We start from the raw sequence: 26303 nt of genomic DNA, 5'->3' as shown, positions 1-26303 counted from the left end.
GCTCCCCTGCCCGCCCGCCTGCCTCCCTGCCCCCATGCTTGCCTGCCTCCCTGCCCCCATGCTTGCCTGCTCCCCTGCCCGCCCGCCTGCCACTGTACTTGGTAAAATTCACAGCTTATATAAGCGTGCTATTGCGTAGCGACAATATGCAGTGGCACCCTGGCATTATGGGAGAAATTCAGTTTTCCAAGGAGCCAACCGAAATCTGCTTTAACATAGTTAGAGAAATGGGAAAATCCATTGGTGGAATTTTTGTGTTTTCTTTGAGGTTGAGATGGGGACCTGTTTCTGTGTTGCTGAGACACTAAGACTGAATGAGCTGTAATCAAGTCTAATTGGTGTCATTAAATTACGAGTTATTATTGTGTGGTAACGGTGTGCGACACTCATGATTGCTACAATTGTTTCTTCTCTTCCTGTTTAAAGACATGAACCCCATCTGTAGTTAGGTCCTCCGCTGTACACAACCCGTGTTTGGAACAGTAGATATTTACTATACAGCTGGACCGCATGATCATCACAGACACCAGCTCTCTAGTCTAGTCTGGTCTCTCAGGTTTAAATGGTAACGGATGGTGTCTGAACGGGAGGCGGTGGGAGGCTGGCTGTGTGCCGGGGCCTGCGCTGAGACCCCAGACTCCTGCCAGGAGAGGCTGCTGGGAGACAGACTTGCCATTATATTGGCGACCCATTGATGGCGAGGGGACTGACCATGGGTCTGTCTATTGGTCTGTGTCTCTGTGACTTCACATTTGTAGTGTCTGTGGTTCACGTCTCTGGTGAAGTGATGGAATGTTGGACAAGAGGACAGTGTGAATGCGTGTTTTAGATATGTAGGGTTGTTCCATGCGTGCATTAATGTGGTGAGTAATGGGGATGGTTAAAGAGCTGCGTTGTCATAGGTCAACATCTGCTTCTGTGAGGTTGTGGACACAGCTGGCAAGGTACAGACTGGTGGAGTTGGAAGGCAAAGATCAGCCAAAACCTCCTAGGAATGATATAGCTTCAGATATTCACAATAGTATAGATCTGCTGCATTATGCAACCAGACACAGGCTGGCCCATGAAATAGTATGAGTGTTAAAACTAGGGCAGAACGAACGGCCAGCCTCCCAAGACGTCGACACAGCCTTGAAACACTGGAGAGATGTGGAGCCATGCTCCAAGTGTGTGTGTGTCTCTCTCTCTCTCACACACACACACACACACACACACACACACACACACACACACACACACACACACACACACACACACACACACATGTCCTTGCCAGGAGAATCTCCCTGCACTAAGCAGGAGGTCACTGAGGACCAGAGCTCTCTAAGCCGCCTGGCCCCCTACAGTGGAGACACTCTCCTCTGTCATCCCTCACGTCATGTCCCTGGTGTCTTTGAGTCTGATGGAAGGTGACACCAATCAAGGGTTTGTAAACACAGGAAACACAGGGTTCATGCTGCCTCTAGATGAGATGGCGGCTTACGGTGCTGCAGCTCTGAAAGTGTAGGACTACATCATCTCTATTTCTGGTCGAGATCTTTGTATTTTTTATGACTGAAACACAGAATGAATCACCTAATCATCACGTAAAACATCAGTTTTATGTACAGGTTTATGGCTTGATCATTAGACTGTTGTAAGATCCAAGAGGTTTTGCTGTAACAACATCGCAATAAAACTCCCTTAACCTTGCCCTACCTCACATAGAACAACCACTGAGCATCACCCTCTGACCTGGCTAACCTTTGACCCCCTTTCCCCCACCCAGGGCGTGATGATGTGCGAGGTGATGCCCACCATCAGCGAGGACACGGCTCAGCGGGGCTCCCAGAGCAGTACCTCGGACCCAGACTCCCACTTTGAGCAGCTGATGGTCAACATGCTGGATGAGAGAGACCGCCTGTTGGACACGCTGAGGGAGACCCAGGAGAGCCTGGGGATGTCCCAGCAGCACCTGGAGGACGTTATCTACGACCGGGACTCACTGCAGCGCCAGCTCAGCTCCGCCCTGCCACAGGTAACATACCTCTTCCTTCTTAATGTATGTTAAGCATACAGTAACATGAAGGTCCTTCATGCCTATTGGAGATGACAGTGGTTGTGTGTACAATGCCCATACTGTATGGTCCAATTCTATTCTGAGGTAAAACGCATAGAAATTGATAGAACACAACTGTGCATATTTTCTTAGCTCCGCTCTGCCACAGGAATTATACCGCATAGGAGCCAATTCCTTCCATGTGTGTTGAGCACTATGTTCTGGACCATGTGATACAGCTAGGTTACAACTAGGAGTGTGGGAGTGTGTGTGTGTGGGGGGGGGTCCATCAAGGCCACTTCAGAGAAGAGAAAGGTTGTATATTCATTGCACATACCATACAGTATAGTCCAATTTCTATATTTAAGCAATAAAGCCTGGGGAGGGTGTGGTACATGGCCAATATGGGCTGTTCTTATGCACGATGCAAAGCAGAGTGCCTGGATACAACCCTTAGCCGTGGTATATTGGTCATATACCACAAACCCCCAAGCTGCTTTATTGCTATTATAAACTGGTTACCAATGTAATTAGAGCAGTAAATATACATGTTTTGTCATACCTGTGGTATACGGTCTGATATACCACGGCTGTCAACCAATCAGCATTCAGGACTCGAACCACCCAGTTAATAATGTAATTAAGAACATAGGTGAAATCAAAAAGACCATCACCAATAAAAACATTTTTTTGTTATTTATCTTCCTTTCATGATGTCAAAATAAAGACCCATCAACATTTCACAAAGTGAGCAGGTTGCATGTTCTCTGTTTGGTTGAAGATTAAGATAAAGAACAAATGTCAAACCCTTTGGTTGTGATATTTATATATAATCTTTTGCAATACTCATCTCATTGAAGGTGAGCTGCTACACAAAATGAGTTTCAAGGGCAGCAGTTAGCCTAGCTGCTAAGAGCGTTGGGCCAGTAACTGAAAGGCCGCTGGTTCGAATCCCCGAGCCGACTAGGTGAAAAATCTGTCTTTGCCCTTGAGCAAGGCACTTAACCCTAATTGCTCCTGTAAGTCGCTCTGGATAAGAGCGTCTGCTAAAGAACTGTAATGTAAATGCATTCATCCATAGTCATCCCATGGCGATAAAAACAACACTTGGAATACAGTGAGAAGCAGTGAAATGGAATGGAATTGCGCTGACATTTTGGGTCTAGTGTGTTCATTGGTTGTTCGTTTCCCAGCGATATGAGCAAATAATGGCTTGCTTAATAATTCCTATTAAAGTAAAGATTATCTCGCTGGCAGAAAGTGTGTCAGTAATTGTAGTCACAAGTTCCCCCTGCTTCTCTTGAGGCTTCACTGGAAGAAAAGAGGACTTTGTTCACAGGCGGTGCTGGCCGATACCGACTGTAAATACACATGGTTTTAGAGACAAACAAAGCACACAGACTGTACTGGCTGTGATTTGATCACACAGGCAAACACTAACTTAAAAGGGGTTGTCGGGTCTTATAATACCATAATAATGTGTCTGAAATCACATAATACTACTTTTTTTATGATCTGCTCTTGCCTCTTGCTCTGCTCTTGGAACGTTTTAAATGCATTTTATTAGAATTGATATAAGGGTTACAGACCCGGCCATAGGGTTACAGACCCGGCCATAGGGTTACAGGCCCGGCCGTAGGGTTACAGGCCCGGCCGTAGGGTTACAGGCCCGGCCGTAGGGTTACAGGCCCGGCCGTAGGGTCACAGGCCCGGCCGTAGGGTCACAGACATGGCCGTAGGGTTACAGACATGGCCGTAGGTTTACAGACCAGGTCATAGGGTTACAGACATGGCCGTAGGGTTACAGACATGGCTGTAGGGTTACAGACCAGTTCATAGGGTTACAGACCAGGCCATAGGGTTACAGACCAGTTCATAGGGTTACAGACCAGGTCATAGGGTTACAGACCAGTTCATAGGGTTACAGACCAGTTCATAGGGTTACAGACCAGTTCATAGGGTTACAGACCAGTTCATAGGGTTACAGTCCACTTCATAGGGTTACAGACCAGGTCATAGGGTTACAGGCCAGGCCATAGGGTTACAGACCAGTTCATAGGGTTACAGACCAGTTCATAGGGTTACAGACCAGGTCATAGGGTTACAGACATGGCCGTAGGGTTACAGACCAGTTCATAGGGTTACAGACATGGCCGTAGGGTTACAGACATGGTCATAGGGTTACAGACATGGCCGTAGGGTTACAGACATGGTCATGGGGTTACAGACATGGTCTAGGGTAACAGACATGGTCTAGGGTTACAGACATGGTCATAGGGTTACAGACATTGCAGACCAGTTCATAGGGTTACAGACCAGTTCATAGGGTTACAGACCAGTTCATAGGGTTACAGACATGGCCATAGGGTTACAGACATGGCCGTAGGGTTACAGACCAGTTCATAGGGTTACAGACATGGCCGTAGGGTTACAGACATGGTCATAGGGTTACAGACATTGCCGTAGGGTTACAGACCAGTTCATAGGGTTACAGACCAGTTCATAGGGTTACAGACATGGCCATAGGGTTACAGACATGGCCGTAGGGTTACAGACATGGCCGTAGGGTTACAGACATGGTCGTAGGGTTACAGACATGGCCGTAGGGTTACAGACATGGTCGTAGGGTTACAGACATTGCCGTAGGGTTACAGACCAGTTCATAGGGTTACAGACCAGTTCATAGGGTTACAGACATGGCCGCAGGGTTACAGACATGGTCATAGGGTTACAGACATTGCCGTAGGGTTACAGACCAGTTCATAGGGTTACAGACATACAGACCAGTACAGACATAGGGTTACAGACATGGCCATAGGGTTACAGACATGACATGGCCGTAGGGCCGTAGGGTTACAGACATAGGGTTACAGACATGGTCATAGGGTTACAGACATGGTCGTAGGGTTACAGACATAGGGTTACAGACCGTAGGGTTACAGACATGGTCATAGGGTTACAGACATTGCCGTAGGGTTACAGACCAGTTCATAGGGTTACAGACCAGTTCATAGGGTTACAGACATACAGCCATGGTAGGGTTACAGACATGGCCGTAGGGTTACAGACATGGCCGTAGGGTTACAGACATGGTCGTAGGGTTACAGACATGGCCATGGGGTTACAGACATGGTCATGGGGTTACAGACATGGTCTAGGGTTACAGACATGGCCGTAGGGTTACAGACATGGCCGTAGGGTTACAGACATGGCCGTAGGGTTACAGACCGTAGGGTTACAGACACATGTTACAGCCGTACAGGGTTACAGACATGGCCGTAGGGTTACAGACCAGTTCATAGGGTTACAGACATGGCCGTAGGGTTACAGACCAGTTCATAGGGTTACAGACATGGCCGTAGGGTTACAGACATGGTCATAGGGTTACAGACATGGTCATAGGGTTACAGACATGGTCATAGGGTTACAGACATGGCCGTAGGGTTACAGACCAGTTCATAGGGTTACAGACATGGCCGTAGGGTTACAGACATGGCCGTAGGGTTACAGACCAGTTCATAGGGATACAGACATGGCCGTAGGGTTACAGACATGGTCATAGGGTTACAGACATGGCCGTAGGGTTACAGACCAGTTCATAGGGTTACAGACATGGCCGTAGGGTTACAGACATGGTCATAGGGTTACAGACATGGCCGTAGGGTTACAGACCAGTTCATAGGGTTACAGACCAGTTCATAGGGTTACAGACATGGCCATAGGGTTACAGACATGGCCGTAGGGTTACAGACATGGTCGTAGGGTTACAGACATGGTCGTAGGGTTACAGACATGGCCGTAGGGTTACAGACATGGCCGTAGGGTTACAGACCAGTTCATAGGGTTACAGACATGGCCGTAGGGTTACAGACATGGCCGTAGGGTTACAGACATGGTCATAGGGTTACAGACATGGTCATAGGGTTACAGACATGGTCATAGGGTTACAGACATGGCCGTAGGGTTACAGACATGGCCGTAGGGTTACAGAACAGTTCATAGGGTTACAGACATGGCCGTAGGGTTACAGACATGGTCATAGGGTTACAGACATGGCTGTAGGGTTACAGACCAGTTCATAGGGTTACAGACATGGTCATAGGGTTACAGACATGGCCGTAGGGTTACAGACCAGTTCATAGGGTTACAGACATGGCCGTAGGGTTACAGACATGGTCATAGGGTTACAGAAATGGCCGTAGAGTTACAGACCAGTTCATAGGGTTACAGACATGGCCGTAGGGTTACAGACATGGCCGTAGGGTTACAGACATGGCCATAGGGTTACAGACATGGCCGTAGGATTACAGACCAGGTCATAGGGTTACAGACCAGTTCATAGGGTTACAGACCAGTTCATAGGGTTACAGACCAGTTCATAGGGTTACAGACCAGTTCATAGGGTTACAGACCAGGTCATAGGGTTACAGACCATTTCATAGGGTTACAGACCAGTTCATAGGGTTACAGACCAGGTCATAGGGTTACAGACCAGTTCATAGGGTTACAGACCAGTTCATAGGGTTACAGACCAGTTCATAGGGTTACAGACCAGTTCATAGGGTTACAGACCAGTTCATAGGGTTACAGACCAGTTCATAGGGTTACAGACCAGGTCGTAGGGTTACAGACCAGGTCGTAGGGTTACAGACATGGCCGTAGAGTTACAGACCAGTTCATAGGGTTACAGACATGGCCATAGGGTTACAGACATGGCCGTAGGGTTACAGACATGGCCGTAGGGTTACAGACATGGCCGTGGGGTTACAGACATGGCCGTAGGGTTACAGACATGGCCGTAGGGTTAAAGACATGGCCGTAGGGTTACAGACATGGCCGTGGGGTTACAGACATGACCGTAGGGTTACAGACATGGTCATGGGGTTACAGACATGGTCTAGGGTAACAGACATGGTCTAGGGTTACAGACATGGCCGTAGGGTTACAGACATGGTCATAGGGTTACAGACATGGTCATAGGGTTACAGACTTGGTCATAGGGTTACAGACATGGCCGTAGGGTTACAGACCAGTTCATAGGGTTACAGACATGGCCGTAGGGTTACAGACATGGCCGTAGGGTTACAGACCAGTTCATAGGGTTACAGACATGGCCGTAGGGTTACAGACATGGTCATAGGGTTACAGACATGGCCGTAGGGTTACAGACCAGTTCATAGGGTTACAGACATGGTCATAGGGTTACAGACATGGCCGTAGGGTTACAGACCAGTTCATAGGGTTACAGACATGGCCGTAGGGTTACAGACATGGTCATAGGGTTACAGACATGGCCGTAGGGTTACAGACCAGTTCATATGGTTACAGACATGGCCATAGGGTTACAGACATGGCCATAGGGTTACAGACATGGCCGTAGGGTTACAGACATGGCCGTAGGGTTACAGACATGGTCGTAGGGTTACAGACATGGTCATGGGGTTACAGACATGGTCTAGGGTTACAGACATGGCCGTAGGGTTACAGACATGGCCGTAGGGTTACAGACATGGCCGTAGGGTTACAGACATGGCCGTAGGGTTACAGACATGGCCGTAGGGTTACAGACATGGCCGTAGGGTTACAGACCAGTTCATAGGGTTACAGACATGGCCGTAGGGTTACAGACATGGTCATAGGGTTACAGACATGGTCATAGGGTTACAGACATGGTCATAGGGTTACAGACATGGCCGTAGGGTTACAGACCAGTTCATAGGGTTACAGACATGGCCGTAGGGTTACAGACATGGTCATAGGGTTACAGACATGGCCGTAGGGTTACAGACCAGTTCATAGGGTTACAGACATGGCCATAGGGTTACAGACATGGCCGTAGGGTTACAGACCAGTTCATAGGGTTACAGACATGGTCATAGGGTTACAGACATGGCCGTAGGGTTACAGACCAGTTCATAGGGTTACAGACATGGCCGTAGGGTTACAGACATGGCCGTAGGGTTACAGACATGGCCGTAGGGTTACAGACATGGCCGTAGGGTTACAGACATGGCCGTAGGGTTACAGACCAGTTCATAGGGTTACAGACATGGCCTTAGGGTTACAGACATGGTTGTAGGGTTACAGACATGGTCATAGGGTTACAGACATGGTCATAGGGTTACAGACATGGCCGTAGGGTTACAGACCAGTTCATAGGGTTACAGACATGGCCGTAGGGTTACAGACATGGTCATAGGGTTACAGACATGGCCGTAGGGTTACAGACCAGTTCATAGGGTTACAGACATGGCCATAGGGTTACAGACATGGCCGTAGGGTTACAGACCAGTTCATAGGGTTACAGACATGGTCATAGGGTTACAGACATGGCCGTAGGGTTACAGACCAGTTCATAGGGTTACAGACATGGCCGTAGGGTTACAGACCAGTTCATAGGGTTACAGACATGCCGTAGGGTTACAGACATTGCCGTAGGGTTACAGACATGGCCGTAGGGTTACAGACATGGCCGTAGGGTTACAGACATGGCCGTAGGGTTACAGACATGGCCGTAGGGTTACAGACATGGCCGTAGGGTTACAGACATGGCCGTAGGATTACAGACCAGGTCATAGGGTTACAGACCAGTTCATAGGGTTACAGACCAGTTCATAGGGTTACAGACCAGGTCATAGGGTTACAGACCAGTTCATAGGGTTACAGACCAGGTCATAGGGTTACAGACCAGTTCATAGGGTTACAGACCAGTTCATAGGGTTACAGACCAGGTCATAGGGTTACAGACCAGTTCATAGGGTTACAGACCAGTTCATAGGGTTACAGACCAGGTCATAGGGTTACAGACCAGTTCATAGCGTTACAGACCAGTTCATAGGGTTACAGACCAGTTCATAGGGTTACAGACCAGTTCAGACCAGTTCATAGGGTTACAGACCAGTTCATAGGGTTACAGACCAGTTCATAGGGTTACAGACCAGTTCATAGGGTTACAGACCAGGTCGTAGGGTTACAGACATGGCCGTAGGGTTACAGACCAGTTCATATGGTTACAGACATGGCCATAGGGTTACAGACATGGCCGTAGGGTTACAGACATGGCCGTAGGGTTACAGACATGGCCGTAGTGTTACAGACATGGCCGTAGGGTTACAGACATGGCCGTAGGGTTACAGACATGGCCGTAGGGTTACAGACCAGTTCATAGGGTTACAGACATGGCCATAGGGTTACAGACATGGCCGTAGGGTTACAGACATGGCCGTAGGGTTACAGACATGGCCGTAGGGTTACAGACATGGCCGTAGTGTTACAGACATGGCCGTAGGGTTACAGACATGGCCGTAGGGTTACAGACATGGCCGTAGGGTTACAGACATGGCCGTAGGATTACAGACATGGCAGTAGGGTTACAGACATGGCCGTAGGGTTACAGACATGGCCGTAGGGTTACAGACATGGCCGTAGGGTTACAGACATGGCCGTAGGGTTACAGACATGGTCGTAGGGTTACAGACATGGTCGTAGGGTTACAGACATGGCCGTAGGGTTACAGACCAGTTCATAGGGTTACAGACATGGCCGTAGGGTTACAGACATGGCCGTAGGGTTACAGACATGGCCGTAGGGTTACAGACATGGCCGTAGGGTTACAGACATGGCCGTAGGGTTACAGACATGGCCGTAGGGTTACAGACATGGTCGTAGGGTTACAGACATGGTCGTAGGGTTACAGACATGGCCGTAGGGTTACAGACATGGCCGTAGGGTTACAGACCAGTTCATAGGGTTACAGACATGGCCGTAGGGTTACAGACATGGCCGTAGGGTTACAGACCAGTTCATAGGGTTACAGACATGGCCGTAGTGTTACAGACATGGCCGTAGGGTTACAGACATGGCTGTAGGGTTACAGACCAGTTCATAGGGTTACAGACATGGCCGTAGGGTTACAGACATGGCTGTAGGGTTACAGACCAGTTCATAGGGTTACAGACATGGCCGTAGGGTTACAGACATGGCCGTAGGGTTACAGACCAATTCATAGGGTTACAGACATGGCCGTAGGGTTACAGACATGGCCGTAGGGTTACAGACCAGTTCATAGGGTTACAGACCAGGTCATAGGGTTACAGACCAGTTCATAGGGTTACAGACCAGTTCATAGGGTTACAGACCAGGTCATAGGGTTACAGACCAGTTCATAGGGTTACAGACCAGTTCATAGGGTTACAGACCAGGTCATAGGGTTACAGACCAGTTCATAGCGTTACAGACCAGTTCATAGAGTTACAGACCAGTTCATAGGGTTACAGACCAGTTCATAGGGTTACAGACCAGTTCGTAGGGTTACAGACCAGTTCGTAGGGTTACAGACCAGTTCGTAGGGTTACAGACCAGGTCGTAGGGTTACAGACCAGGTCGTAGGGTTACAGACATGGCCGTAGGGTTACAGACCAGTTCATAGGGTTACAGACATGGCCATAGGGTTACAGACATGGCCGTAGGGTTACAGACATGGCCGTAGGGTTACAGACATGGCCGTAGTGTTACAGACATGGCCGTAGGGTTACAGACATGGCCGTAGGGTTACAGACATGGCCGTAGGGTTACAGACATGGCCGTAGGGTTACAGACATGGCCGTAGGGTTACAGACATGGCAGTAGGGTTACAGACATGGCCGTAGGGTTACAGACATGGCCGTAGGGTTACAGACATGGCCGTAGGGTTACAGACATGGCCGTAGGGTTACAGACATGGTCGTAGGGTTACAGACATGGTCGTAGGGTTACAGACATGGCCGTAGGGTTACAGACATGGCCGTAGGGTTACAGACCAGTTCATAGGGTTACAGACCAGTTCATAGGGTTACAGACATGGCCGTAGGGTTACAGACATGGCCGTAGGGTTACAGACATGGCCTTAGGGTTACAGACATGGCCGTAGGGTTACAGACATGGCCGTAGGGTTACAGACATGGCCGTAGGGTTACAGACATGGCCGTAGGGTTACAGACATGGTCGTAGGGTTACAGACATGGCCGTAGGGTTACAGACATGGCCGTAGGGTTACAGACCAGTTCATAGGGTTACAGACCAGTTCATAGGGTTACAGACCAGTTCATAGGGTTACAGACATGGCCGTAGGGTTACAGACCAGTTCATAGGGTTACAGACATGGCCGTAGGGTTACAGACATGGCCGTAGGGTTACAGACCAGTTCATAGGGTTACAGACATGGCCGTAGGGTTACAGACATGGCCGTAGGGTTACAGACATGGCTGTAGGGTTACAGACCAGTTCATAGGGTTACAGACATGGCCGTAGGGTTACAGACATGGCTGTAGGGTTACAGACCAGTTCATAGGGTTACAGACATGGCCATAGGGTTACAGACATGGCCGTAGGGTTACAGACCAGTTCATAGGGTTACAGACATGGCCGTAGGGTTACAGACATGGCCGTAGGGTTACAGACATGGCCGTAGGGTTACAGACATGGCTGTAGGGTTACAGACCAGTTCATAGGGTTACAGACATGGCCGTAGGGTTACAGACATGGCTGTAGGGTTACAGACCAGTTCATAGGGTTACAGACATGGCCGTAGGGTTACAGACATGGCTGTAGGGTTACAGACCAGTTCATAGGGTTACAGACATGGCCGTAGGGTTACAGACATGGCCGTAGGGTTACAGACCAGTTCATAGGGTTACAGACCAGTTCATAGGGTTACAGACCAGTTCGTAGGGTTACAGACCAGTTCGTAGGGTTACAGACCAGGTCGTAGGGTTACAGACCAGGTCGTAGGGTTACAGACATGGCCGTAGGGTTACAGACCAGTTCATAGGGTTACAGACATGGCCATAGGGTTACAGACATGGCCGTAGGGTTACAGACATGGCCGTAGGGTTATAGACATGGCCGTAGGGTTACAGACATGGCCGTAGGGTTACAGACCAGTTCATAGGGTTACAGACATGGCCGTAGGGTTACAGACATGGCCGTAGGGTTACAGACCAGTTCATAGGGTTACAGACCAGGTCATAGGGTTACAGACCAGTTCATAGGGTTACAGACCAGTTCATAGGGTTACAGACCAGGTCATAGGGTTACAGACCAGTTCATAGGGTTACAGACCAGTTCATAGGGTTACAGACCAGGTCATAGGGTTACAGACCAGTTCATAGCGTTACAGACCAGTTCATAGGGTTACAGACCAGTTCATAGGGTTACAGACCAGTTCATAGGGTTACAGAGTAGGGTTACAGACCAGTTCGTAGGGTTACAGACCAGTTCATAGGGTAGGGTTACAGACCAGTTCATAGGGTTACAGACCAGTTCTGTAGGGTTACAGACCAGGTCGTAGGGTTACAGACCAGGTCGTAGGGTTACAGACATGGCCGTAGGGTTACAGACCAGTTCATAGGGTTACAGACATGGCCATAGGGTTACAGACATGGCCGTAGGGTTACAGACATGGCCGTAGGGTTACAGACATGGCCGTAGGGTTACAGACATGGCCGTAGGGTTACAGACATGGCCGTAGGGTTACAGACAGTTCCGTAGGGTTACAGACATGGCCGTAGGGTTACAGACATGGCCGTAGGGTTACAGACATGGCAGTAGGGTTACAGACATGGCCGTAGGGTTACAGACATGGCCGTAGGGTTACAGACATGGCCGTAGGGTTACAGACATGGCCGTAGGGTTACAGACATGGCCGTAGGGTTACAGACATGGTCGTAGGGTTACAGACATGGTAGGGTTACAGACATGGCCGTAGGGTTACAGACCACATGTTACAGACCAGTAGGGTTACAGACAGTTCATAGGGTTACAGACATGGCCATAGGGTTACAGACATGGCCGTAGGGTTACAGACATGGTCGTAGGGTTACAGACATGGTTCGTAGGGTTACAGACATGGCCGTAGGGTTACAGACCAGGGTTTAGGGTTACAGACCAGTTCATAGGGTTACAGACATGGCCGTAGGGTTACAGACATGGCCGTAGGGTTACAGACATGGCCGTAGGGTTACAGACATGGCCGTAGGGTTACAGACATGGCCGTAGGGTTACAGACATGGTCGTAGGGTTACAGACATGGACATCGTAGGGTTACAGACATGGCCGTAGGGTTACAGACATGGCCGTAGGGTTACAGACCAGTTCATAGGGTTACAGACCAGTTCATAGGGTTACAGACCAGTTCGTAGGGTTACAGACATGGCCGTAGGGTTACAGACCAGGGTTCATAGGGTTACAGACATGGCCGTAGGGTTACAGACATGGCCGTAGGGTTACAGACCAGTTCATAGGGTTACAGACATGGCCGTAGGGTTACAGACATGGCCGTAGGGTTACAGACATGGCTGTAGGGTTACAGACAGTTCAGTTCATAGGGTTACAGACACATGGCCGTAGGGTTACAGACATGGCTGTAGGGTTACAGACCAGTTCATAGGGTAGGGTTACAGACATGGCCATAGGGTTACAGACATGGCCGTAGGGTTACAGACCAGTTCATAGGGTTACAGACATGGCCGTAGGGTTACAGACATGGCCGTAGGGTTACAGACCAGTTCATAGGGTTACAGACCAGGTTCATAGGGTTACAGACCAGTTCATAGGGTTACAGACCAGTTCATAGGGTTACAGACCAGGTCATAGGGTTACAGACCAGTTCATAGGGTTACAGACCAGTTCATAGGGTTACAGACCAGGTCATAGGGTTACAGACCAGTTCATAGGGTTACAGACCAGTTCATAGAGTTACAGACCAGTTCATAGGGTTACAGACCAGTTCATAGGGTTACAGACCAGTTCGTAGGGTTACAGACCAGTTCGTAGGGTTACAGACCAGTTCATAGGGTTACAGACCAGGTCGTAGGGTTACAGACCAGGTCATAGGGTTACAGACCAGTTCATAGGGTTACAGACATGGCCATAGGGTTACAGACATGGTCGTAGGGTTACAGACATGGCAGACCAGGGTTACAGACCAGGGTTACAGACATGTTACAGACCAGTTCGTAGGGTTACAGACATGGCAGACCAGTTAGGGTTACAGACATGGCCGTAGGGTTACAGACATGGCCGTAGGGTTACAGACATGGCCGTAGGGTTACAGACATGGCCGTAGGGTTACAGACATGGCAGTAGGGTTACAGACATGTTCGTAGGGTTACAGACATGGCCGTAGGGTTACAGACATGGCCGTAGGGTTACAGACATGGCCGTAGGGTTACAGACATGGCCGTAGGGTTACAGACATGGCCGTAGGGTTACAGACATGGCCGTAGGGTTACAGACATGGCCGTAGGGTTACAGACATGGTCGTAGGGTTACAGACATGGTCGTAGGGTTACAGACATGGCCGTAGGGTTACAGACATGGCCGTAGGGTTACAGACATAGGGTTACAGACCAGTTCGTAGGGTTACAGACATGGCCGTAGGGTTACAGACATGGCCGTAGGGTTACAGACCAGTTCATAGGGTTACAGACATGGCCGTAGGGTTACAGACATGGCCGTAGGGTTACAGACAGTTCATAGGGTTACAGACATGGCCGTAGGGTTACAGACATGGCCGTAGGGTTACAGACCGTAGGGTTACAGACATGGTCGTAGGGTTACAGACATGGGGCCGTAGGGTTACAGACCAGTTCATAGGGTTACAGACCAGTTCATAGGGTTACAGACCAGTTCATAGGGTTACAGACATGGCCGTAGGGTTACAGACCAGTTCATAGGGTTACAGACATGGCCGTAGGGTTACAGACATGGCCGTAGGGTTACAGACCAGTTCATAGGGTTACAGACATGGCCGTAGGGTTACAGACATGGCCGTAGGGTTACAGACATGGCTGTAGGGTTACAGACCAGTTCATAGGGTTACAGACATGGCCGTAGGGTTACAGACATGGCTGTAGGGTTACAGACCAGTTCATAGGGTTACAGACATGGCCGTAGGGTTACAGACATGGCCGTAGGGTTACAGACCAATTCATAGGGTTACAGACATGGCCGTAGGGTTACAGACATGGCCGTAGGGTTACAGACCAGTTCATAGGGTTACAGACCAGGTCATAGGGTTACAGACCAGTTCATAGGGTTACAGACCAGTTCATAGGGTTACAGACCAGGTCATAGGGTTACAGACCAGTTCATAGGGTTACAGACCAGTTCATAGGGTTACAGACCAGGTCATAGGGTTACAGACCAGTTCATAGCGTTACAGACCAGTTCATAGGGTTACAGACCAGTTCCAGGGTTACAGACCAGTTCATAGGGTTACAGACCAGTTCGTAGGGTTACAGACCAGTTCGTAGGGTTACAGACCAGTTCGTAGGGTTACAGACCAGGTCGTAGGGTTACAGACCAGGTCGTAGGGTTACAGACCAGTTCATAGGTTTACAGACATGGCCATAGGGTTACAGACATGGCCGTAGGGTTACAGACATGGCCGTAGGGTTACAGACATGGCCGTAGTGTTACAGACATGGCCGTAGGGTTACAGACATGGCCGTAGGGTTACAGACATGGCCGTAGGGTTACAGACATGGCCGTAGGGTTACAGACATGGCCGTAGGGTTACAGACATGGCAGTAGGGTTACAGACATGGCCGTAGGGTTACAGACATGGCCGTAGGGTTACAGACATAGGGTTACAGACATGGCCGTAGGGTTACAGACATGGCCGTAGGGTTACAGACATGGTCGTAGGGTTACAGACATGGCCGTAGGGTTACAGACATGGCCGTAGGGTTACAGACCAGTTCATAGGGTTACAGACCAGTTCATAGGGTTACAGACATGGCCGTAGGGTTACAGACATGGCCGTAGGGTTACAGACATGGCCTTAGGGTTACAGACATAGGGTTACAGACATGGCCAGGGTTACAGACATGGCCGTAGGGTTACAGACATGGCCGTAGGGTTACAGACATGGTCGTAGGGTTACAGACATGGCCGTAGGGTTACAGACATGGCCGTAGGGTTACAGACCAGTTCATAGGGTTACAGACCAGTTCATAGGGTTACAGACCAGTTCATAGGGTTACAGACATGGCCGTAGGGTTACAGACCAGTTCATAGGGTTACAGACATGGCCGTAGGGTTACAGACATGGCCGTAGGGTTACAGACCAGTTCATAGGGTTACAGACATGGCCGTAGGGTTACAGACATGGCCGTAGGGTTACAGACATGGCTGTAGGGTTACAGACCAGTTCATAGGGTTACAGACATGGCCGTAGGGTTACAGACATGGCTGTAGGGTTACAGACCAGTTCATAGGGTTACAGACATGGCCATAGGGTTACAGACATGGCCGTAGGGTTACAGACCAGTTCATAGGGTTACAGACATGGCCGTAGGGTTACAGACATGGCCGTAGGGTTACAGACATTAGGGTTACAGACATGGCTGTAGGGTTACAGACCAGTTCATAGGGTTACAGACATGGCCGTAGGGTTACAGACATGGCTGTAGGGTTACAGACCAGTTCATAGGGTTACAGACATGGCCGTAGGGTTACAGACATGGCTGTAGGGTTACAGACCAGTTCATAGGGTTACAGACATGGCCGTAGGGTTACAGACATGGCCGTAGGGTTACAGACCAGTTCATAGGGTTACAGACCAGTTCATAGGGTTACAGACCAGTTCGTAGGGTTACAGACCAGTTCGTAGGGTTACAGACCAGGTCGTAGGGTTACAGACCAGGTCGTAGGGTTACAGACATGGCCGTAGGGTTACAGACCAGTTCATAGGGTTACAGACATGGCCATAGGGTTACAGACATGGCCGTAGGGTTACAGACATGGCCGTAGGGTTATAGACATGGCCGTAGGGTTACAGACATGGCCGTAGGGTTACAGACCAGTTCATAGGGTTACAGACATGGCCGTAGGGTTACAGACATGGCCGTAGGGTTACAGACCAGTTCATAGGGTTACAGACCAGGTCATAGGGTTACAGACCAGTTCATAGGGTTACAGACCAGTTCATAGGGTTACAGACCAGGTCATAGGGTTACAGACCAGTTCATAGGGTTACAGACCAGTTCATAGGGTTACAGACCAGGTCATAGGGTTACAGACCAGTTCATAGCGTTACAGACCAGTTCATAGGGTTACAGACCAGTTCATAGGGTTACAGACCAGTTCATAGGGTTACAGACCAGTTCATAGGGTTACAGACCAGTTCGTAGGGTTACAGACCAGTTCGTAGGGTTACAGACCAGGTCGTAGGGTTACAGACATGGCCGTAGGGTTACAGACATGGCCGTAGGGTTACAGACATGGCTGTAGGGTTACAGACCAGTTCATAGGGTTACAGACATGGCCGTAGGGTTACAGACATGGCTGTAGGGTTACAGACCAGTTCATAGGGTTACAGACATGGCCGTAGGGTTACAGACATGGCTGTAGGGTTACAGACCAGTTCATAGGGTTACAGACATGGCCGTAGGGTTACAGACATGGCCGTAGGGTTACAGACCAGTTCATAGGGTTACAGACCAGTTCATAGGGTTACAGACCAGTTCGTAGGGTTACAGACCAGTTCGTAGGGTTACAGACCAGGTCGTAGGGTTACAGACCAGGTCGTAGGGTTACAGACATGGCCGTAGGGTTACAGACCAGTTCATAGGGTTACAGACATGGCCATAGGGTTACAGACATGGCCGTAGGGTTACAGACATGGCCGTAGGGTTATAGACATGGCCGTAGGGTTACAGACATGGCCGTAGGGTTACAGACCAGTTCATAGGGTTACAGACATGGCCGTAGGGTTACAGACATGGCCGTAGGGTTACAGACCAGTTCATAGGGTTACAGACCAGGTCATAGGGTTACAGACCAGTTCATAGGGTTACAGACCAGTTCATAGGGTTACAGACCAGGTCATAGGGTTACAGACCAGTTCATAGGGTTACAGACCAGTTCATAGGGTTACAGACCAGGTCATAGGGTTACAGACCAGTTCATAGCGTTACAGACCAGTTCATAGGGTTACAGACCAGTTCATAGGGTTACAGACCAGTTCATAGGGTTACAGACCAGTTCATAGGGTTACAGACCAGTTCGTAGGGTTACAGACCAGTTCGTAGGGTTACAGACCAGGTCGTAGGGTTACAGACCAGGTCGTAGGGTTACAGACATGGCCGTAGGGTTACAGACCAGTTCATAGGGTTACAGACATGGCCATAGGGTTACAGACATGGCCGTAGGGTTACAGACATGGCCGTAGGGTTACAGACATGGCCGTAGTGTTACAGACATGGCCGTAGGGTTACAGACATGGCCGTAGGGTTACAGACATGGCCGTAGGGTTACAGACATGGCCGTAGGGTTACAGACATGGCCGTAGGGTTACAGACATGGCAGTAGGGTTACAGACATGGCCGTAGGGTTACAGACATGGCCGTAGGGTTACAGACATGGCCGTAGGGTTACAGACATGGCCGTAGGGTTACAGACATGGCCGTAGGGGTTACAGACATGGTACGTAGGGTTACAGACATGGCCGTAGGGTTACAGACATGGACCGTAGGGTTACAGACCAGTTCATAGGGTTACAGACCAGTTCATAGGGTTACAGACATGGCCGTAGGGTTACAGACATGGCCGTAGGGTTACAGACATGGCCGTAGGGTTACAGACATGGCCGTAGGGTTACAGACATGGCCGTAGGGTTACAGACATGGCCGTAGGGTTACAGACATGGCCGTAGGGTTACAGACATGTTCGTAGGGTTACAGACATGGTCGTAGGGTTACAGACATGGCCGTAGGGTTACAGACATGGCCGTAGGGTTACAGACCAGTTCATAGGGTTACAGACCAGTTCATAGGGTTACAGACCAGTTCATAGGGTTACAGACATGGCCGTAGGGTTACAGACCAGTTCATAGGGTTACAGACATGGCCGTAGGGTTACAGACATGGCCGTAGGGTTACAGACCAGTTCATAGGGTTACAGACATGTTCGTAGGGTTACAGACATGGCCGTAGGGTTACAGACATGGCTGTAGGGTTACAGACCAGTTCATAGGGTTACAGACATGGCCGTAGGGTTACAGACATGGCTGTAGGGTTACAGACCAGTTCATAGGGTTACAGACATGGCCATAGGGTTACAGACATGGCCGTAGGGTTACAGACCAGTTCATAGGGTTACAGACATGGCCGTAGGGTTACAGACATGGCCGTAGGGTTACAGACATGGCCGTAGGGTTACAGACATGGCTGTAGGGTTACAGACCAGTTCATAGGGTTACAGACATGGCCGTAGGGTTACAGACATGGCTGTAGGGTTACAGACCAGTTCATAGGGTTACAGACATGGCCGTAGGGTTACAGACATGGCTGTAGGGTTACAGACCAGTTCATAGGGTTACAGACATGGCCGTAGGGTTACAGACATGGCCGTAGGGTTACAGACCAGTTCATAGGGTTACAGACATGGCCGTAGGGTTACAGACATGGCCGTAGGGTTATAGACATGGCCGTAGGGTTACAGACATGGCCGTAGGGTTACAGACATGGCCGTAGGGTTACAGACATGGCCGTAGGGTTACAGACATGGCCGTAGGGTTACAGACATGGCTGTAGGGTTACAGACCAGTTCATAGTGTTACAGACATGGCCGTAGGGTTACAGACATGGCCGTAGGGTTACAGACCAGTTCATAGGGTTACAGACCAGTACATAGGGTTACAGACATGGCCGTAGGGTTACAGACATGGCCGTAGGGTTACAGACATGGCCGTAGGGTTACAGACCAGTTCATAGGGTTACAGACATGGCCGTAGGGTTACAGACATGGCCGTAGGGTTACAGACATGGCCGTAGGGTTACAGACATGGCCGTAGGGTTACAGACATGGCCGTAGGGTTACAGACCAGTTCATAGGGTTACAGACCAGTTCATAGGGTTACAGACATGGCCGTAGGGTTACAGACATGGCCGTAGGGTTACAGACCAGTTCATAGGGTTACAGACCAGGCCATAGGGTTACAGACCAGGTCATAGGGTTACAGACCAGGCCATAGGGTTACAGACCAGGCCATAGGGTTACAGACCAGGCCATAGGGTTACAGACCAGGTCATAGGGTTACAGACCAGGCCATAGGGTTACAGACATGGCCGTAGGGTTACAGACATGGCCGTAGGGTTACAGACCAGTTCATAGGGTTACAGACCAGGCCATAGGGTTACAGACCAGGTCATAGGGTTACAGACCAGGCCATAGGGTTACAGACATGGCCGTAGGGTTACAGACATGGCCGTAGGGTTACAGACCAGTTCATAGGGTTACAGACCAGGCCATAGGGTTACAGACCAGGCCATAGGGTTACAGACCAGGTCATAGGGTTACAGACCAGGCCATAGGGTTACAGACCAGGTCATAGGGTTACACAGTAGATGTATGTTCAGTATATCCCCTGTGAGTCTGTGGCTTCTTTGTTCCATCTTTAGCCTCAGTGACTGTATCTGTTATGATTCATACGTTCATGTGACCGTGTTTGAACTCAGGGTTATTTGGATTCTTGCTCCAACTGTATATTTTGCCTTAGGGAGTCTCTCACCCTCTTCAGCTGCTATTATAACACCGGCATACTGTACAGTAGAGAGGCTGGCTGGAGGAAGGAAACAGAGTGACACTGGACCAAAACACACATCTCTGAAAGACTGAGGTTTTGTCGTGCTCTGTTTGGAAACACCGTTCAGTTGTCAGTATGCATCGCCCTGATTGATGAGAAGGAAAGTCGGGTAAATATTAAAATAGCCACAGCGCTCCACAGGACACGTTTTTATAGCTGCAACCTCTACTTCAAACTCCAACTCACATATTGAAATCCATCGTCAGAGTGCTTACATCTGGCAGTGGTCGTAGCATTGAGAGCATCTTTCCCGTCATGTCAGTCAATTTATGCCGCTTCATTCCCGGATGAAAACGTCTGGGGACGGAAAATTAAATGGTGACAAAATGAAATAGCTCTGCCATTATCCCACGTTTTCTGACAGACGTTTCCTCTGCTAGTAAAAACACCTCAGATAATGATGTACGGCTTGTCACTGTCTGACAGCGATGTTGACGTACTAGTCTGTGGCGCTCCTAGGCACCATATTAAATGAGATGTCACCAGGCAATCTGGACCCCTCCCCTGATGTTACCCCCATCATGGCACAAATGCTGCTATTAATTAATGTGGTGGCAGCATTTTTATAAGCCTGTACGATATCAATATCACACTAATGCTTTATGAGGCCGTTTGTTGGACCTCTGTAATTGTGGGGAGGTACTTACCCAGGAGAAAAGGTGTCTCCTGTCTCCCATTTTAATGGATGACATGTACATATTCCTTGTACAGAGAGAGCGAGCCTGTTGGACAAGGAACGGGATAACAGATTTTTATAAAACAGTGTACAAAACATTAAGAACACCTGCTTTTCCCATGAATGACCAGCTGTATCCAGGTGAAAGCTAAATCCACTTCAATCAGTGTAGATGAAGGGGAGCAGACAGGTTAAAGAATGAATTTTTAAGCCTTGAGACAATTGAGAAATGGATTGTGTATATCTGCCTTGGGTAAATGGGCAAAAGACAAAAGATTGAAGTGCCTTTTGAACTGGGTATGGTAGTAGGTGCCAGGCACACCGGTTTGTGTCAAGAACTGCAACGTTGGGGATTTTCACGCTCAACAGTTTCCCATGTGTATCATTAATGGTCCACCATTCAAAGGACCTCCAGCCAACCTGACACAACTGTGGCCCAGCACCCCTGTGGAACGCTTTCGACAGCTTGTAGAGTCCATGCCCCGATGAATTGAGGCTGTTCTGAGGGCAAAGGGGGTGCAACTCAATATTAGGAATGTGTCCTTAATGTTTTGTCCACTCAATGTATATCTGTAGTAGACTGTCATATGTTGCATCATTTTGACAGTGCTTGGTTATGTTTGTAGTATTTTTCAAAGCACTTTGAACCATAGATTTTTTCAGTACTACAAGGCAGTGCAGGGAATTAAGTAAGCTGGTAGACATAATTATTAGGGTAGATCTTAAAGAGGACGAGAGATAGCTGCCGAGTGAGTTTGTGTTTGTTTGTGTAGAGAGGGTGGTGAGATGAGGAGAGATGTAGAGACTTTCTTCAGAAATGGAAGTAGCCTCATTCAGTAGCTTGTGGTGGAGCCACACCGGTATCTCTCTCTCTACTAACAGAGAGGTCTGTAGCAGCAGGCTTCAGCTAGGCCCCTCCCAACCCTCCTCCCTATAGTCCCACTTTCTCTCTCTCTCCTTCTCTCTCTCTTTCTCTCTTTCTCTCTCTCCATTTTTCTGTCAGGGTCACGGCTCCTCTGTTCCCTGTCACATCACGTCTGGCTGATCGGAGTGACATCCTCTGTCCCCCTCCACGCCTCGAGGTCATATCCTATCCGCGTTGTGCATAACAATGCAACAACATCCCTCTTTCCATCCATCCCTCCGTCCGTTGTGTTGTGGTCCAGAACAGAGGTGTGTGGGGGGGCATGGAGCGGTGGCGGGCAGTGGGCAGCCATTAGCTCCCTTTGTGTCGGCAGCTCATGCCCGCTTGGAACCCATGCAAAGCAGCGCCAGCTGGCAAGAAGACACTGACTTTAACGGCATGGTTAAGCCGCCGCTGCCTTTGTACTGCAGCACGTGGTGGGCACGTTCACCCGAGACTGTGGTGACTAGTGAGAGAGGGAGAGGGCCTTTGGACGGCCGCTCAGCTGGTAGCACAACAAACCCAGCTGGCAGTGGGCTCAGGTCCTGCTGGAGCCTCTCTCTCTGTGGTGTCTCTGTCATGGCCGTCCAAACAACATGGACTGAATGGCTGCCCAGAGCAGAGACGGCCGTGGCTCTCATTTTCTGACTCTGACAGCACTCTTGCACCTGTAGGAATCCCACCTTACTCAGTATGCAAATATGAGCTTCGGGTCATTGGTTAGTTGGCTTAGACTGCAAAAACAGACTATAGATAGTCCTCTGCTGTGCTCCTTATTAAAAACAGTATTTCAACTCCCGATGCAAAAGCACATCTTCTTTTATTCATTCATCCCTGTGATTTTTTTTCTAAATCTCTGCTACAAGTGGACCTCTGCTCTCTTCACCAGCTGAAGGAGTCCCCACAACAACACCTTACTCGTGGGTCAGTGAGTGAGTGAGTAAGTGAGTAGGAGAGAGAGAGGGAGGGAGGGCACACGCACACAGACAGCCACAGGGCCTGCAGCATGGTGTTGGCACCATGTGACCTGCCTGTGTGTACTCTCCCCCTGAAACAGGCTTCCTCATCAGCTGTGTTACTGTACTGTAGTCAGAGAGCCTCCCACTCCCTACGCTGTTTATTTACCAAAACATGACCGCCTCGTCTTAAGGCTGCTCCGGCTGTTCATTCCTACTGGTCCACTGGGCTACTGGTCCACTGGGCTACTGGGCCACTGGGCAGCTCAGCTCAGCTGAAGATGGCTTTTAAAGAATTGATTGGGCCACTACTTGACACCAACAAACCCCCCATAATATCGGTCACTCTGCCCTCCCTAAATCGTGGGATTGAACGCAGACTTCTAGGCCTCCAGAATTGGCAACGAGACTATTGAGTCTCTGAGGGTGTAACATTTATTGACAATTTTTAAAATGTATTTATTTTTATATATATTTTTTAAAATTAATTATTTATTACAAATAACACAAGGAAGGGGTAACGTTAAAGTATTAGAACATGAAGAACAAACAATACAGCATCAAGACACTATCAAACATGTATCAGCCAGAGATCCATCCTTATGTGTGAGGGTGTGTGTGTATGATAGTGATATAAAATATGTCATAGTTTCCTTTTTCATGATCACAATCTTGTGAAACCGAAACCCTCCAAGATCCCCCCACAGTCCCCCCCCCCGGAAGAAAATAGAAAAATTCCATTCCCCAGCTCCAAGAACCCCCCCAATGCACCAACATCCAAGAGAATGAACTAAAGAGAAGAAAGGAAAAGACAGAAAACAGCAAACAACAAAGCAAATAAATAAAACACAATAATACATTTAAAACAAAGGACGTCAAGGACAACTGGAATCATTACAGCAATGCCAACTGTATATGGTTGTGTGCATTTCTGGCATTATTACATGTATGTGTGTGTTCTTGTATGTGTTTCATTGAATGAGAGTGTGTGTATATGCATGTGTACAAACACCTGCACGGCATCGGCCTCAGGCAAACCGGCATTAACTGTAAAAACACTTAGTGTCATTCAAATGTACTTTAATGTTTTATTTGGACTTTTTCCCCCTTTATCTTTTGACCATCATTATCTCTCTCACACAGCAACTCCACTCTCACTTGTCTCCAATACCACATCCCAACCCTCAGCTTCCCTCAGCCCATCCCATCATTCTCTCTCTCACACACAGCAACTCCACTCCCACTTGTCTCCAATTCCACATCCCAACCCTCAGCTTCCCTCAGCCCATCCCATCTATCTCTGCTGGTCACCCTCAGCTTCCTTCCACCCATCCCATCTATCTCTGCGGGCCACCCTCAGCTTCCCTCAGCCCATCCCATCTATCTCTGCTGGCCACCCTCAGCTTCCCTCAGCCCATCCCATCTATCTCTGCTGGTCACCCTCAGCTTCCCTCAGCCCATCCCATCTATCTCTGCTGGTCACCCTCAGCTTCCCTCAGCCCATCCCATCTATCTCTGCTGGTCACCCTCAGCTTCCCTCAGCCCATCCCATCTATCTCTGCTGGTCACCCTCAGCTTCCCTCAGCCCATCCCATCTATCTCTGCTGGTCACCCTCAGCTTCCCTCAGCCCATCCCATCTATCTCTGCTGGTCACCCTCAGCTTCCCTCAGCCCATCCCATCTATCTCTGCTGGCCACCCACTTTGTGTTTCTACGCAACACATATCTTTCAACTGTGCTAACTGATGTTTCACATGATCATGTAAGAGACCTTGCATTACTCTAGAGACGGCTTCACTACAGTACAATTGTATTTCGTACAATATGTTATTATTCCCCAATGCCCCTAATCTGATATCTTCCCCTTGCTTGTTGTAAACATATATAAACTTGTAGACAAATACATAAAAAAGACAGACAAACAATAAACACATTCAATTATAAAACAGTTCTCGACAATAGAGAGAGAGAGGGAGAGAAGAGAAAAGAGAGAACATGAGAGAAGAGAGCGAGTTCAGGTGTGTGTGTATGTATAAGTCCGTATGTGTAAGCAAGCATGTAGTTGAGTACGTGTGTGTTCATATCCACTTCATAATTTTCAGATATTTTAAACAGTTCCCATACCTTCTTTTTTTCGTAACCTGAAGTCCCTGTAGAATTTAGTACAGCCACGGTGTTATGGAGCTGTCTCGGAATAGCTGTCCATCTATAAAGAGTTTGTCCACAATGATAAAGGCATGCCTACCATCCATCCTTTGTTGTCTTTGTACCGGATACAGTCTCTTACAACGTTCGTTTATCTCCTTTGGAAATTGGTCATTGAGACCGAATTTGGTCCCTTTAAGCTCCCTTCTTCTGCTTTTGATCAGCTCCTTTTGTTGGTAGTGTTCAAATTTTGCGATGATCGGTCGGGGACCGTTTATTGACCATTTTGATACCTTCTGGAAACAAAGCTAATTTTATAAGGGGGATGGGATCCACCCAAATCATTTGGGTTTGTGGATCCTTTCACAGCATTATAAGGCTGCATTGAGACAACGACTTATCAATGACCCAAGGCCAGCTCATTTAATCCCTACAATTGTGTCAATGAGTTGTCATAATGCTTCAGCAAATGAACATTATCCCAGGGGCGCTGGAAGACACAATGTAAGTAACCTAATTTATGTCCTTCTTACTGCCCTGAATGCTTCTGCTGATCCTACAGCTATTGTATGCAGTAATCATGTGCCCGTGAACCAGTTATACTGTTAGCATGGAGGCGGTGTGCGCTGGCAGGAAGTCCACTGTGTGCATCTCACCCTGCACTAACATAAATAACCTGAGCATGTCTACTCCTGCTAAGCTTCCCAATAAGCGATAAAAACAATAAAGCTTCACAGAAAAGTGCTAAAATAGCCCACGTTAACATATGTAGCTTAAGATACAAGGTTCATGAAATCAATAATTTGCTAGTAACAGATGGCATTCATATTCTGACTATCTCTGAAAGTCACTTAGATAATACCTTTGATGACACAGTGGTAGCAATACATTGTTATAAGATCTACAGAATAGACAGATATGCCAAAGGTTGAGGTCTGGCTGTTTTATATTCAGAA

General features: G+C 48.8%; 1 protein-coding gene across 1 annotated transcript in view; it reads left to right on the top strand.

The window, feature by feature from the left end:
* LOC115117890 (liprin-alpha-2-like) overlaps positions 1-26303 on the top strand; it is a 92932-nt gene that overhangs the window by 6618 nt on the left and 60011 nt on the right. Inside the window, exon 2 of the mRNA XM_065008331.1 lies at positions 1769-2017. Coding sequence (XP_064864403.1) covers positions 1775-2017 — 243 coding nt within the window. The 5' untranslated portion in view covers positions 1769-1774. The remainder of the gene's footprint in view (positions 1-1768; positions 2018-26303) is intronic.

This window comes from Oncorhynchus nerka, linkage group LG23, assembly GCF_034236695.1.
Source record: "Oncorhynchus nerka isolate Pitt River linkage group LG23, Oner_Uvic_2.0, whole genome shotgun sequence".
Lineage (NCBI taxonomy): Eukaryota > Metazoa > Chordata > Actinopteri > Salmoniformes > Salmonidae > Oncorhynchus > Oncorhynchus nerka.
The sequence above is the reverse complement of the archived record's forward strand: the minus strand, read 5'-3'. Positions and strand labels throughout refer to the sequence as shown.